The sequence below is a fragment of the Oncorhynchus nerka genome, linkage group LG25 (genome assembly GCF_034236695.1).
Source record: "Oncorhynchus nerka isolate Pitt River linkage group LG25, Oner_Uvic_2.0, whole genome shotgun sequence".
Lineage (NCBI taxonomy): Eukaryota > Metazoa > Chordata > Actinopteri > Salmoniformes > Salmonidae > Oncorhynchus > Oncorhynchus nerka.
The window spans coordinates 748990-764662 of NC_088420.1; the positions used below are offsets into that span (position 1 = coordinate 748990).

Sequence of the window (15673 nt, forward strand, 5' to 3'; positions counted from 1 at the left end):
ACACAACTCATTTCTGGGCTAATAATGTAAGAAATAAAAATTAAATAAAAACACTGCAAAGTTGCTTAAGAGCTAGAAGCAGAGCTGCCCCATCTGTCGGCTCCATCTTTCCCTGGTGAAGCTAAATGGGTTGAGGCTGGTGACTAAATAGGTTGAAGATGCTTTTGAGTAAATGGGTTGAGGCTGGTGAATAAATAGATATGTTTTCCCAGTCGTGAGAATCCATAGATTAGGACCTAATGATTTTCTTTCAATTGACTGATGTCCTTATATGAACTGTAAATCTTAGAAATGTTTGCATGTTGTGTTTTTGTTCAGTCTATTTAACACGCGTTTGCTACAGTATGTATGGAGAAAGACGAAAAACATCTGAGTCAGTGAGCAGATTTTGGAACCGTTGTCATCTCCTCGACACAACCTCTATAGCTGAAACATCCAGGCCTTTTCCCCAGTATGACATCATAAAGATGTCTGGCCAGTCAAAGGATAAGGACCATAATAACAAAGACACAGGGCTGGTCTTGTTCTTCTTCAGTGGTATTGTGGAGATAATAAGGAGGGCTGGAACAAAATGAAAGTCCTGCTAATAACGAAAGAACCCGTCCCAGTGTTTTAGAATTTCAGTGCTCTGTTTTGGTGGAACACAGCACCATATTGGGAAATCTGCCAGGTTTATCTGTTTCTCCACAGAGGCCCACGTGGGGAACTAACATGTTGCTCTAACTACACAACACCACACCCCCAGGTACTTTCCAAGGCAGCCTGTGTCCAACTATCCTCTTTTTCAGAGGTTGACTGCAGGAGTTCTCTGGAATAAGAGTAAAGCCGACCTGGCCCGGCCCCTCTGTCAGCCCTGTGACGCAACAGGTCAACAGTACCACAGTTCCCAGAAATGAGTCAACATCAGGAAACAAACGTTTCCAATAACATATTCTCCTGGGTGACTCTGAAACCCCAATAAAGCTCCAGAGAACACTAAATCTCACAACATGAAATGAATAGTAGAAAGCTTTCTATAAAAGCACTGAGAGAAGACTGTGGTTCAAAAAGACTATCAGGGCTGTTCTTTAACTCTTACACCTCACAGATGGTCCTGGTTAGAAGGCAAATACAGTCTCCATTCAGTTTTATATTTCATGCTTCTCTGATGTGCAATAAACCTAAAACACACTAACTCAATATGAACTGCTGTTAGAAATTATATAGCAACACATTCAGGAAATCAGTTGTTATAAAACTAGTCACTCATTGGTTCATATCATTTTTTCCCGAAGTATATAAAAACAATCTCAAGGTCCGTCTTAGGTCCAGCTCATCTTAACAATACAGCTCTGTTCTCCACCGAGGACAGAGCCATCACAGGCTATTAAACCCACCTCTGTTCTTCTCTGTTCTCCACCGAGGACAGAGCCATCACAGGCTATTAAACCCACCTCTGTTCTTCTCTGTTCTCCACCGAGGACAGAGCCATCACAGGCTATTAAACCCCACCTCTGTTCTTCTCTGTTCTCCACCGAGGACAGAGCCATCACAGGCTATTAAACCCACCTCTGTTCTTCTCTGTTCTCCACCGAGGACAGAGCCATCACAGGCTATTAAACCCCACCTCTGTTCTTCTCTGTTCTCCACCGAGGACAGAGCCATCACAGGCTATTAAACCCACCTCTGTTCTTCTCTGTTCTCCACCGAGGACAGAGCCATCACAGGCTATTAAACCCACCTCTGTTCTTCTCTGTTCTCCACCGAGGACAGAGCCATCTGAGCTATTAAACCCACCTCTGTTCTTCTCTGTTCTCCACCGAGGACAGAGCCATCACAGGCTATTAAACCCCACCTCTGTTCTTCTCTGTTCTCCACCGAGGACAGAGCCATCACAGGCTATTAAACCCACCTCTGTTCTTCTCTGTTCTCCACCGAGGACAGAGCCATCACAGGCTATTAAACCCACCTCTGTTCTTCTCTGTTCTCCACCGAGGACAGAGCCATCACAGGCTATTAAACCCACCTCTGTTCTTCTCTGTTCTCCACCGAGGACAGAGCCATCACAGGCTATTAAACCCACCTCTGTTCTTCTCTGTTCTCCACCGAGGACAGAGCCATCACAGGCTATTAAACCCACCTCTGTTCTTCTCTGTTCTCTTAGATCCAGGCTGAGTAGCGGAGTTATTTCACCATTCTTCCCTGATACTCACTGGTGCACAAAGTCTGTCTGTTTGCAAACATAACTCTGGAGAATAAGCTGTACAATACTGGCATAATTTCAAGCGCTAAGTTCTCAGACTATCGCCACTCCATCTTGAAACAGTCCCTCCAACAGAGGAATCAGGTAACAGAAGAATCACTGAGGTACTGTTCACGCAGGTAGAATATCCTGTAGTCAAACTGTTCTTAGTCCCACTGTGTCTCTACTAAACAGTACTAGCAACATAATGTTAAGTGATGTAAACTCAACCACTGTGTCTCTACTAAACAGTACTAGCAACATAATGTTAAGTGATGTAAACTCAACCACTGTGTCTCTACTAAACAGTACTAGCAACATAATGTTAAGTGATGTAAACTCAACCACTGTGTCTCTACTAAACAGTACTAGCAACATAATGTTAAGTGATGTAAACTCAACCACTGTCTTAGGCAATGCTGTTTTGGCTCTTAAGTTATTTGCTCATTGGAGAAAAAAAAAAAAAAAGTTGTACTAATGTGATATTAATGACTGAAAACTTAGTATGTATTTTAAAAATGGTCTTTCTCTCTAAGATGTCAGGTTGGCTGAACAACCTATTGTCTGGGCTCATGGCCCCAGGCCTAACAGTCTAGGGCACAGCGTTGGGACTGGGGGGCTAGGGCACAGCGTTGGGACTGGGGGGCTAGGGCACAGCGTTGGGACTGGGGGGCTAGGGCACAGCGTTGGCACGGGGGGCTAGGGCACAGCGTTGGGACTGGGGGGCTAGGGCACAGCGTTGGGACTGGGGGCTAGGGCACAGCGTTGGGACTGGGGGCTAGGGCACAGCGTTGGGACTGGTATAGGCTGGGCACAGCGTTGGGACTGGGGGGCTAGGGCACAGCGTTGGGACTGGGGGCTAGGGCACAGCGTTGGGACTGGGGGGCTAGGGCACAGCGTTGGGACTGGGGGGCTAGGGCACAGCGTTGGGACTGGCGCTGGTGTATAGTGCTGGGACATCAAATCAATGTTTATTTGTCACGTGCGCCGAATACAACAGGTGTAGTAGACCTTACAGTGAAATGCTGAATACAACAGGTGTAGACCTCACAGTGAAATGCTGAATACAACAGGTGTAGACCTTACAGTGAAATGCTGAATACAACAGGTGTAGTAGACCTTACAGTGAAATGCTGAATACAACAGGTGTAGTAGACCTTACAGTGAAATGCTTCCTTACAGGCTCTAACCAACAGTGCAAAAAAGGTATTAGGTGAACAGTAGGTAGGTAAAGAAATAAAAAACAACAGTAAAAAGACTGAAAAATAACAGTAGTGAGGCTACATAAAGTATGGGCACCAGTTATTCAGGCTGATTGGGGTAGTATGCATCTGATTACCTGTTCAGGAGTCTTATGGCTTGGAGGTAAAAACAGGTCAGGATCTGTGTTGCAGCTGTAGAACCTTTTGAGTATCTGAGGACCCTTGCCAAAACGTTAGTTTCCTGAGGGGTAATAGGCTTTGTCGTGCCCTCTTCCCATAGAGCTGGGTCAGGGGGCATAGCGCCGGGACAGGGGGCATAGCGCCGGGACAGGGGGCATAGCGCCGGGACAGGGGGCATAGAGCCGGGACAGGGGGCATAGAGCCGGGACAGGGGGCATAGCGCCGGGACAGGGGGCATAGCGCCGGGACAGGGGGCATAGAGCTGGGGCAGGGGGCATAGCGCTGGGACAGGGGGCATAGCGCTGGGACAGGGGGCATAGCGCTGGGACAGGGGGCATAGCGCTGGGACAGGGGGCATAGAGCTGGGACAAGATTCTGTAGCAGTCGGACGTGCGTTCTCTTGTCCCGTGAAATTGGTAAATAATCATTTCTCTTTTTTTTCCAAATACATTGTAAACTCACTTTCCATCTACTCTCCTGCAACCCGCCTCACCCAATGTGGTACGGATCTGCTATTTCTAGACTTTAGAACCGGAACCCCCATCAGAACCTAGCCAGCTAACTAGCTACTAGTCAGTAAGCCACTGCTTGCGGTCTTCACCGTTAACTCTGACACCAGCCAGCCTCAGCTTGGTCAATAGCTGCCAGTCTGCACAGCGCAACATCAACCCAAATCCATAACCATGGGCACCCTCAGATATCCTCCTGAACAACTTGCCTTCTAAATACACCTCTGCTGTCTTCAACCAGGATCTCATGATCACTGCCTCATTGCCTGCGTCCGTGGTCAAACGACCGCCCCTCATCACTGTCAAACGACCGCCCCTCATCACTGTCAAACGACCGCCCCTAATCACTGTCAAACGACCGCCCCTAATCACTGTCAAACGACCGCCCCTAATCACTGTCAAACGACCGCCCCTCATCACTGTCAAACGACCGCCCCTCATCACTGTCAAACGCTCCCTAAAACACTTCAGCGAGCAGGCCTTTCTAATCGACCTGGCCCGCATATTCTGGAAGGATATTGACCTCTTCCCGTAAGTAGAGGATGCCTGGTTGCTCTTCAAAAGTGCTTTCCTCGCCATCTTAAATATGCATGCCCCATTCAAAAAATGTAGAACTAAGAACAGATATAGCCCTTGGTTCACCCCAGGCTTGACTGCCCTTGACCAGCACAAAAATATCCTGTGGCGTTCTGCATTAGCATCGAATAGCCCTCGCGACATGCAACTTTTCAGGGAAGGCAGGAACCAATATACACAGTTAGTTAGGAAAGGCAAGCTTTTTCAAACAGAAATTTGCCTCCTGTAGCACTAATTCCACAAAGTATTGGGACACTGTAAAGTCCATGGAGAATAAGAGCACCTCCTCTCAGCTGCCCACTGCACTGAGGCTAGGAAACACTGTCACCACAGATAAATCTACAATAATCAAGCATTTCAATAAGCATTTCTCTACGGCTGGCCATGCTTTCCACCTGGCTACCCCAACCCCAGCTCTGCATCCCCCACAGCAACTGGCCCAGGCCCCCCCACCCCCCCAAACCCAGACAGCTGATGTTCTAAAAGAGATGCAAAATCTGGATCCCTACAAATCAGCTGGGCTCGACAATCTGGACCCTCTCTTTCTAAAATTATCAGCCGAAATTGTTGCAACCCCTATTAATAGCCTGTTCAACCTCTTTTGTATTGTCTGAGATCCCCAAAGATTGGAAAGCTGCCGCGGTCATCCCCCTCTTCAAAGGGGTAGACACATTAGACCCAAACTGTTACAGACCTACAGTTGAAGTGGGAAGTTTACATACACTTGGGTTGGCGTTATTAAAACTAGTTTACATACACTTGGGTTGGCCTTATTAAAACTAGTATACATACACTTGGGTTGGAGTCATTAAAACTAGTTTACATACACTTGGGTTAGTCATTAAAACTAGTTTACATACACTTGGGTTGGAGTCATTAAAACTAGTTTACATACACTTGGGTTGGCCTTATTAAAACTTGTTTATCAACCACTCCACACATTTCTTGTTTAACAAACTATAGTTGTGGCAAGTCGGTTAGGACATCTACTTTGTGCATGACAAGTAATTTTCCAGCAATTGTTTACAGACAGATTATTTCACATACAGTGAATTATATCACAATTCCAGTGGGTCAGAAGTTTACATACACTAAATTGACTGTGCCTTTAAAACAGCTTGGAAAATGCCAGAAAATTATGTCATGGCTTTAGCAGCTTCTGATAGGCTAATTTACATGATTTGAGTCAATTGGAGGTGTACCTGTGGATGTATTTCAAGGCCTACCTTCAAACTCAATGCCTCATGGGAAAGTCAAAAGAAAATCAGCCAAGTCCTCAGAAAAAATATTGTTGCCTACAAACGCCTGAAGGTACCACGTTCATTTGAACAAACAATAGCACGCAAGTATAAACACCATGGGACCATGCAGCCGTCATACCGCTCAGGAAGGAGACGACTTCTGTCTCCTAGAGATTAACGTATTTTGGTGCGAAAAGTGCAAATCAATCCCAGAACACAGCAAAGGACCCTGTGAAGATGCTGGAGGAAACAGGTACAAAAAAGTATCTAGATCCACAGTAAAAACAAGTCCTATAGCGACAGAACCTGAAAGGCCGCTCAGCAAGGAAGAAGCCACTGCTCCAAAACCGCCATAAAAAAGCCCGACTACGGTTTGCAACTGCACATGGGGACAAAGATCATACTTTTTTGGAGAAATGTCCTCTGGTCTGATGAAACAAAAATAGAACCTTTTGGCCATAATGACCATCGTTATGTTTGGAGGAAAAAGAGGGAGGCTTGCTAGCCGAATAACACCATCCAAACCGTGAAGCACGAGGGTGGCAGCATCATGTTGTGGGGGGTGCTTTGCGGCAGGAGGGACTGGTGCACTTCACAAAATAGATGGCATCGTGAGGAAGGGAAAATGATGTGGATATATTGAAGCAACAACTGAAGACATCAGTCAGGAAGTTCAAGCTTGGTCGCAAATGGTTCTTCCAAATGGACAATGACCCAAAGCATACTTCCAAAATTGTGGCAAAATGGCTTAAGGACAACATAGCCAAGGTATTGGAGTGGCCATCACAAAGCCCTGGGCAAAACTGAAAAAGCGTGTGCGAGCAAGGAGGCCTACAAACCTGACTCAGTTACACCAGCTTAGTCAGGAGGAATGGGCCAAAATTCACCCAACTTATTGTGGGAAGCTTGTGGAAGGCTACCTGAAACGTTTGACCCAAGTTAAACAGTTTAAAGGCAATGCTACCAAATACTAATTGAGTGTATGTAAACTTCTGACCCACTGGGAATGTGTTGAAAGAAATAAAAGCTGAAATAAATCATTATAATATTATTCTGACATTTCACATTCTTAAAATGAAGTGGTGATCCGAACTGACCTAAAGATGGAAATTTTAGTAGGCTTAAATGTCATGAATTGTGAAACACTGAGTTTAAATGTATTTGGCTAAGGTGTATGTAAACGTCCGACTTCAACTGTCTATCCATCCTGCCCTGCCTAAAGTCTTCGAAAGCCAAGTTAACAAACAGATCACTGACCATTTGGAATCCCACCGTACCTAAACGATATCATAACCGCCATCGATCAACGACAGTACTGTGCAGCCATTTTCATTGACCTGGCCGAGGCATTTGACTGTCCATCACCGCATTCTTATTGGCAGACTCAATAGCATTGGTTTCTCAAATCACTGCCTCGCCTGGTTCACTAACTATTTCTCAGATAGAGTTCAGTGTGTCAAATCGGAGGGCATGCTTTCCGGACCTCTGGCAGTCTCTATGGGGGTGCCACAGGGTTCAATTCTCGGGCCAACTCTCTTCTATGTAAATATATCAATGATGTTGCTCTTGCTGCTGGTGATTCTCTGATCCACCTCTACACAGACGACACCATTCTGTATACTTCTGGCCCGTCCTTGGACACGGTGTTAACTAACCTCCAGACGAGCTTCAATGCCATACAACTCTCCTTCCGTGGCCTCCATGTGCTCTTAAAATGCTAGTACAGCCAAATGCATGCTCTTCAACTGATCGCTGCCAGCATCTCTACTTGCACATCATGTGCACATCTATCACTCCAGTGTTAATGCTAAATGTAATTATTTCACCTCTATGGCCTATGTATTGCCTTACCTCCCTAATCTTACTACATTTGCACACACTTTATTTAGACCTTTTCTATCGTGTTATTGACTATACTTTTGTTTATCCCAAGTGTAACTCTGTTGTTTTTGTCAGTGCTTTCCATTCTTGGCCAGGTCGCAGTTGTAAATGAGAACTTGTTCAACTGGCCTACCTGGTTAAATAAAAGTGTAACAAAAAATGTAGTGGTGTGTGTCAATGTGTGTGTGTGTGTAAAAATATATTTTTTCCACACACAAAAGTTTAGGGTCACTTAAAAATGTCAGCGTTTTAGTCCAGAAGCTCTTTTCAGTCATAGGAAACGATGGGTGAAACATTATGGACAAACAAGTTAAAATCAGCTCAAACAGCCCCCCCTCCCCAACTAACAATCAACAACAAAATAGGTGTTCCAGTCCCCATGGAGACAGAACAAACAGAGCTGAAGTAATAGTTTGGAAGGTCTTCAACATGCATTAGGAACAGTCATGTCTGTTATATACACATGAGGTGTACCATAACCTGCTGGACAAAACATTTTCATTTGCCAATTTATTTGCTACAGATTGTGTCCTGAAAATATACACCAGGTTCTAGGAGGAGAGGACCATGCAGTGGCACGTGCTCTTGCTCTGCTCACCCGTCTGCCAGGAGCCTCAGGAATGTAGCAGTAATGACTAACATGTCCTCCAGCTAAACCCTTACACATATCAAATAAAGACTTTCATAAACAAGCCCTGCCACCTCGCCAAACTCTCTACTCTTCCCCTCCCATGTGGGGAGTATTTTTTTTACCTTTATTTTACTAGGCAAGTCAGTTAAGAACAAATTCTTATTTTCAATGACGGCCTGGGAACAGTGGGTTAACTGCCTGTTAACTTCCTGTTCAGGGGCAGAACGACAGCTCGGGATTTGAACTTCCGGTTACTAGTCCAACGCTCTAACCACTAGGCTACCCTGGGGTACCGCATCATCCCAGAGGAGCAGGCAGTGTCAGGGTTAGGGAGGCAGGGGAACGGTTAGGGTTAGGGAGGCAGGGGAACGGGATGGGTCAGGGAGGCAGGGGAACGGTTAGGGTCAGGGAGGCAGGGGAACGGTTAGGGTCAGGGAGGCAGGGGAACGGTTAGGGTCAGGGAGGCAGGGGAACGGTTAGGGTCAGGGAGGCAGGGGAACGGTTAGGGTCAGGGAGGCAGGGGAACGGGATGGGTCAGGGAGGCAGGGGAACGGTTAGGGTCAGGGAGGCAGGGCAACGGTTAGGGTTAGGGAGGCAGGGGAACGGTTAGGGTTAGGGAGGCAGGGGAACGGTTAGGGTCAGGGAGGCAGGATGGGTCAGGGTTAGGGAGGCAGGGGAACGGTTAGGGTCAGGGAGGCAGGGGAACGGGATGGGTCAGGGAGGCAGGGGAACGGTTAGGGTTAGGGAGGCAGGGGAACGGTTAGGGTCAGGGAGGCAGGATGGGTCAGGGTTAGGCAGGCAGGGTGGGTGGGTGGGTCAGGGTTAGGGAGGCAGGGGAACAGTTAGGGTCAGGGTTAGGGAGGCAGGATGGGTCAGGGTTAGGGAGGCAGGGACGGTTAGGGTCAGGGAGGCAGGGGAACGGGATGGGTCAGGGGAACAGGATGGGTCAGGGTTAGGCAGGCAGGGTGGGTGGGTGGGTGGGTCAGGGAGGCAGGGGAACAGGTTGGGTCAGGGTTAGGGAGGCAGGATGGGTCAGGGTTAGGCAGGCAGGATGAGTCAGGGTTAGGCAGGCAGGATGAGTCAGGGTTAGGCAGGCAGGATGGGTCAGGGTTAGGCAGGCAGGGGAACAGTTAGGGTCAGGGAGGCAGGATGGGTCAGGAGGCAGGGATGGGAGGCAGGATGGGTCAGGGCCCAGGGGCCGGTTGCTGCAGGGGAACAGGATGGGTCAGGGTTAGGGAGGCAGGGATCAGGGAGGCAGGATGGGTCAGGGAGGCACTGTTAACGGTTGAGGCAGGGGAACAGGATAGGTCAGGAGGCAGTCCACTGTTAGAGGCAGGGGAACAGGATGGGTCAGGGTTAGGGAGGAGGGACCAGGGAGGCAGGATGGGTCAGGAGGAAGAACGGTTAGAGTCAGGGAGGCAGGGGAACAGGATGGGTCAGGGTTAGGGAGGCAGGGACCAGGGAGGCAGGATGGGTCAGGGTTAGGCAGGCAGGGTGGGTCAGGGTTAGGCAGGCAGGGTGGGTCAGGGTTAGGCAGGCAGGGTGGGTCAGGGTTAGACAGGCAGGGGAACAGGATGGAGCAGGTAGGCTGCTCCCCTACCCCCTAGCTGGAAGACCACTGCCCCTGCCCCCGCCCACCTGCTGTGGCCCTAGTAGGAAGACCACTGTTAGCCCTGAATTCCTCTGTTGATCCTAGGAAGACCACTGTATGCAGTAATCATGTGCCTATGAACCAGAGTTACACTGTTAACACTGAGGAGGTGTGCACTAGTAGGAAGTCCACTGTTAACACTGAGGAGGTGTGCACTAGTAGGAAGTCCACTGTTAACACTGAGGAGGTGTGCACTAGTAGGAAGTCCACTGTTAACACTGAGGTGGTGTGTCCTAATAGGAAGACCACTGAGGAGGTGTGTCCTAGTAGGAAGACCACTGTTAGCACTGAGGAGGTGTGTCCTAGTAGGAAGACCACTGAGGAGGTGTGTCCTAGTAGGAAGACCACTGTTAGCACTGAGGAGGTGTGTCCTAGTAGGAAGACCACTGAGGAGGTGTGTCCTATAGGAAGACCACTGAGGAGGTGTGTCCTAGTAGGAAGACCACTGAGGAGGTGTGTCCTATAGGAAGACCACTGAGGAGGTGTGTCCTAGTAGGAAGACCACTGAGGAGGTGTGTCCTAGTAGGAAGACCACTGAGGAGGTGTGTCCTAGTAGGAAGACCACTGAGGAGGTGTGTCCTAGTAGGAAGACCTTGTGTGCAGCTCACAATATATCTAAAACAGCTCACCGTGCACTAACAGCTTTGTGCAATTAACAGCTCAAATACACTGCACTAACAGCTATGTAAACAACAGCATAAAGTAGACACTATACAGCTCACCGTGCACTAACAGCTCACCGTGCACTAACAGCTCACCGTGCACTAACAGCTCACCGTGCACTAACAGCTCACCGTGCACTAACAGCTCACCGTGCACTAACAGCTCAAACATAAAAATCACTTTCACATGTATACCTCTAATAAGCCTCCCAGTACAGCTGGGTGATCTGGTCTAAAATCAGATCTCCATTTGTTTTTTTTTGTTTTACTTGTGGGCGATTCACAATATATCTAAAAAAATGTTTATGTTTATGTTTATGTTCATAACATATGTTATGTTATGTTTGTTAAAATTTCTAAAAAGCTTGGGCCCTGACAGACCTGGGCCCTGACAGACCTTGGCCCTGACAGTAAATCTCTAAGACAAAAATAATGGTGTTCCAAAAAAGGGTAGCTGCCAAGACAACAAATACAAATTCCACCTGGACACCGTTGCCCTAGAGCACACAACAAACTATACATACCTGGGCCTAAACATCAGCCCCACAGGTAACTATACATACCTGGGCCTAAACAAGCGCCACAGGTAACGGAACATACATAAACCTGGATCTGGCTGATAAAAAACATCAGCTTGAACAGGTAACTATACATACCTGGGCCTAAACATCAGCGCCACAGGTAACTTCCACAAAGCTGTGAACCATCTGAGAAACAAGGCAAGAAGGGCATTCTATGCCATCAAAAGAATGACATTTACTCATATATATATATATATACCGGTAGAGTCAATGAGCAGGGCACCGGTTAGTTGAGGTAATATGTACATGTAGGTAGAGTTATTAAAGGGACTATGCAAATTGTCTGGGTAGCCATTTTAAAAGCTGTTCAGGTCTGGGACCTGGAATTAGCACTCCGGTACTGCTTGCCGTGCAGTAGCAGAGAGAACAGTCTATGACTAGGGTGGCTGGAGTCTTCGACCATTTTTAGGGCCTTCCTCTGACATCGCCTGGTATAGAGGTCCTGGATGGCAGGAAGCTTGGCCCCAGTGATGTACTGGGCCGCACACACTACCCTCTGTAGCGCCTTGCGGTCGGAGGCCAAGCAGTTGCCATACCAGGCAGTGATGCAACCATGCTCTCGATGGTGCAGCTGTAGAACTTTGAGGATCTGAGGACCCATGCCGAATCTTTTCAGTCTCCCGAGGGGGGATAGGCTTTGTTGTGCCCTCTTCACCACTATCTTGGTGTGCAAGGAAAATGTTAGTTTGTTGGTGATGTGGACGCCAAGGAACATGAAGCTCTCAACCTGCTCCACTACAGCCCCATCTGATGAGAATGGGGGCGTGCTCGGTCCTCCTTTTCCTGCAGTCCACAATAATCTTGTCTTGATCACGTTGAGGGATAGGTTGTTATTCTGGCACCACATGGCCAGGTCTCCGACCTCCTCCCTATAGGCTGTCTCGTAGTCGTCTGTGATCAGGCCTACCACTGTTGTGTCATCTGCAGACGTAATGGTGTTGGAGTCGTCATAGCTGAACAACCCAGCATTAAAAACACCCCAACCTTGATCTTTTTAATGAAAGCATGACCCTACTACAACCCAGCAGTTGGGTCATCCAAACAACCCAGATTTTTTTGAGTGTAGAAATTAAACTAGCAAGCCAACAGCATCATGCTGTGCCAGTATCAGGGAAATGATCAGTTACTCCCTCACACCCCTTATTTTCCATCCTGCATTGAAATGTTGATGAGGTCTGAAAAAAATGCAATAGATTGGGAATGAAATTACTGACAAAACAGTGTAATGTACATTTAATCCAATCTTTAATTAAACTGAAAAATACATCTGACACAACAAACAAAAAGACCCATCTGCTGCTACAGCCCTCTTACCCTCATTATGTTACGATGGACCTAACCCTAATTCAGCACTCTTAACCCTCCACATGGCCTCATTATGTTACCATGGACCTAACCCTAATTCAGCACATTATGTTACCATCTAACACCTAATTCCACTCCACATGGCCTCATTATGTTATCATGGACCTAACCCTAATTGTGTCACTCTAACCCTCCACATGGGCTGATGGACAACCCCTACACCCTAATTCAGCACTCTAACCCTCCACATGGCCTCATTATGTTACCATGGACCTAACCCTAATTCAGCACTCTAACCCTCCACATGGCCTCATTATGTTACCATGGACCTAAAATTCAGCACTCTAACCCTCCCATGGCCTCATTATGTTACCATGGACCTAACCCTAATTTCCATGGCCTCATTGAAATGTTACCATGGTCTAACCTAATTCAGCACTCTAACAAAACATGGCCTCATTATTTAATGGACCTAACTTTAATTAAACTAAACCTACATGGCCTCATTACCATGGACCTAACCTAATTCAGCACTCTAACCCTCCACATGGCCTCATTATGTTACCATGGACCTAACCCTAATTCAGCACTCTAACCCTCCACATGGCCTCATTATGTTACCATGGACCTAACCCTAATTCAGCACTCTAACCCTCCACATGGCCTCATTATGTTACCATGGACCTAACCCTAATTCAGCACTCTAACCCTCCACATGGCCTCATTATGTTACCATGGCCTCATATGTTACCATGGACCTAACCCTAATTCAGCACTCTAACCCTTATGTTACCATGGACCTAACCCTAATTCAGCACTCTAACCCTCCACATGGCCTCATTATGTTACCATGGACCTAACCCTAAATTCAGCACTCTAACCCTCCACATGGCCTCATTATGTTACCATGGACCTAACCCTAATTCAGGACAGCAAACGAACCTCATTGTCGCATTTAGATTAAAAGCATAGTATGATAGAGCCTGGTTATGAAATCATTGAAATGGCGAGTACACCACGCCAGTTATCAATAAACTGGTGCCATTGCCTAAAATGATGATCACCGCGAAACAGTCAACATGCCAATCTAGCGATCAATTGCCTCAGAATAGAATTGAAAACGCATAAAAACAGACCATATCGTAGACCCAAGCTTTTAATAAACCACTCCAGTCGCAACATGAACATGATGGAACCCACTGTGTCATATTGATTACTATTCCGTATCAATGTTTCAGATTCAATATTTGGAGCACCAATCGGTTTCCCACTGAGTTGTAGTTTTTATTAGAAGACCATGTGCTGAACCGCAGAGAACACATGGCACGCTGTGGCTAAAAGGAGAAAAGGTTGAGCTGTAGTAGAAAGTGGTGTACTCACGTACTGCCTCCTGCTTGGCGTCTAACCCGGAGATAGACTGCTGAAGTTTACCGACTTTACTCTGCAGTCCCCGGACCCGTTGGTTGGTAAACACGATATCGCTCTCCAGCTCCTGGAAGAGAGAGCAGGCGTGTCGGGCCAGGTCGGAAAGCTGTCGTAGGGTCCGGGACAGAGCCACATTGTTGACCGTACACAGATCCTCGAAAACCAAACTCTCTTCTTTTGGGACTGAATGCCTGCACAGTAACTGGGGTTCCACGATCCGTTTGGCAAATGGCATTTTGACATGGACCCGATTAGAAATCCACAAAAAAATCTGAACCAATAAATTATTTTCCAAACAATAGTTGCCCCCATTAATCCAACTGTCCCTGATTGAGCGGTTCTTCAGGCATCATTTCACTCTCTACAGACTGAGTGGTCGCCTCCCGCTGCTCCTCTGGTCATCAGCTGCCTATCTATCCATAGGTACTAGCCTATGTTTTTCAGAGCTTTAAAAGTGAGGCGCTTTTAAAAAAGATCACCCAAAAACCTGGCGCGGATCACTCTAATTTCCCGGATCTGGACTCGGACCGAAGCGCGAAGCTGTCTGTGTCCATGGAGCCTCCAAGCGCGCTTCCGAGACTGAGCGCGTGCACTGTTACCACAACAGAGGATTCTTGGTGTGGAACAGTTGCTCGATGATAATAATCACTTTGAACGGCTGTATAAGAGACTGATATATAGAGAGTTGTAGTGTCATAAGATGACTGTAGCCTATGTGTTAGAGTGTATTAAACTGCTCTCTGTGTGTAAAAGCATCAGTTACTCTTCCAGGGGCCGACATGAAACAATATATTTATTTAACTAGGCAAGTCAGTTAATGAGGCCTACCCCGGCCAAACAATAACGGTGCTGGGTCAGTTGTGCGACACCCTATGTGACCCCAATCACGGCCAGTTGTGATACATCCTGGATTCGAATCAGGGTCTGTAATGACACCTCTAGCACTGAGATGCAGCCCAGCTAGTAATGAGGAATCGGCCCAGAAGCGGGGGGCTGGAACTAATTGAATCGGCCCGGAATCAAAATGAATGACTGCCCAGAGTCGGCCCAAGTACATCGGCCCTAGCATCGGGCCGTTTCAGTCTACCAGAATTTAGCCGACTTTGCCGGCATCTTACCAGAATCCCACCAGAAGCGACCCGATGCTAATTTATATAAATGTATACAGAATTACCTGATTTAGTCATTTTAAATATTACTATTATACATTTTATACATATAAATTATACCCATCCACAAAAAAAGCATTTTGTGTCGGAGGAAACATATACCTGGTCAGTGTTCATGTGCCTGGCACACCCCAGGAGTCGCTACAGCATGATGGGACAAGGACATCCCGGTCAGCCAAACCCTCCCCTAACTCAAACTACGCTGAGCAAATTGTGCGTCACCTCATAGGTCTCCCGGGCACGGCTGGCATGGGTCTCGAAAAGGAATCTGTAGCAACGCAGTTTGCACTGCGATGCAGCGTCTTAGACCGCTGCACTACTCAGGAGGTTCCAGCCATAAAGTTGTTAATGCTAATCAAATGTATTGCAACAAGTATCAAAATAATAGAATACTGCACAGGACTGCACAGGACTCTAAAATTTCATTTAAATGTTAATT

At 47.1% G+C, this 15673-nt stretch overlaps 1 protein-coding gene across 1 annotated transcript in view; it reads right to left on the reverse strand.

Moving 5' to 3' along the window:
* LOC115124083 (actin remodeling regulator NHS-like) overlaps positions 1 to 14489 on the reverse strand; it is a 102465-nt gene extending 87976 nt beyond the window's left edge. The window contains 1 exon segment of the mRNA XM_065009457.1: positions 14021 to 14489. Coding sequence (XP_064865529.1) covers positions 14021 to 14300 — 280 coding nt within the window. The 5' untranslated portion in view covers positions 14301 to 14489.
* Between the last annotated feature and the right edge of the window lie 1184 nt (positions 14490 to 15673).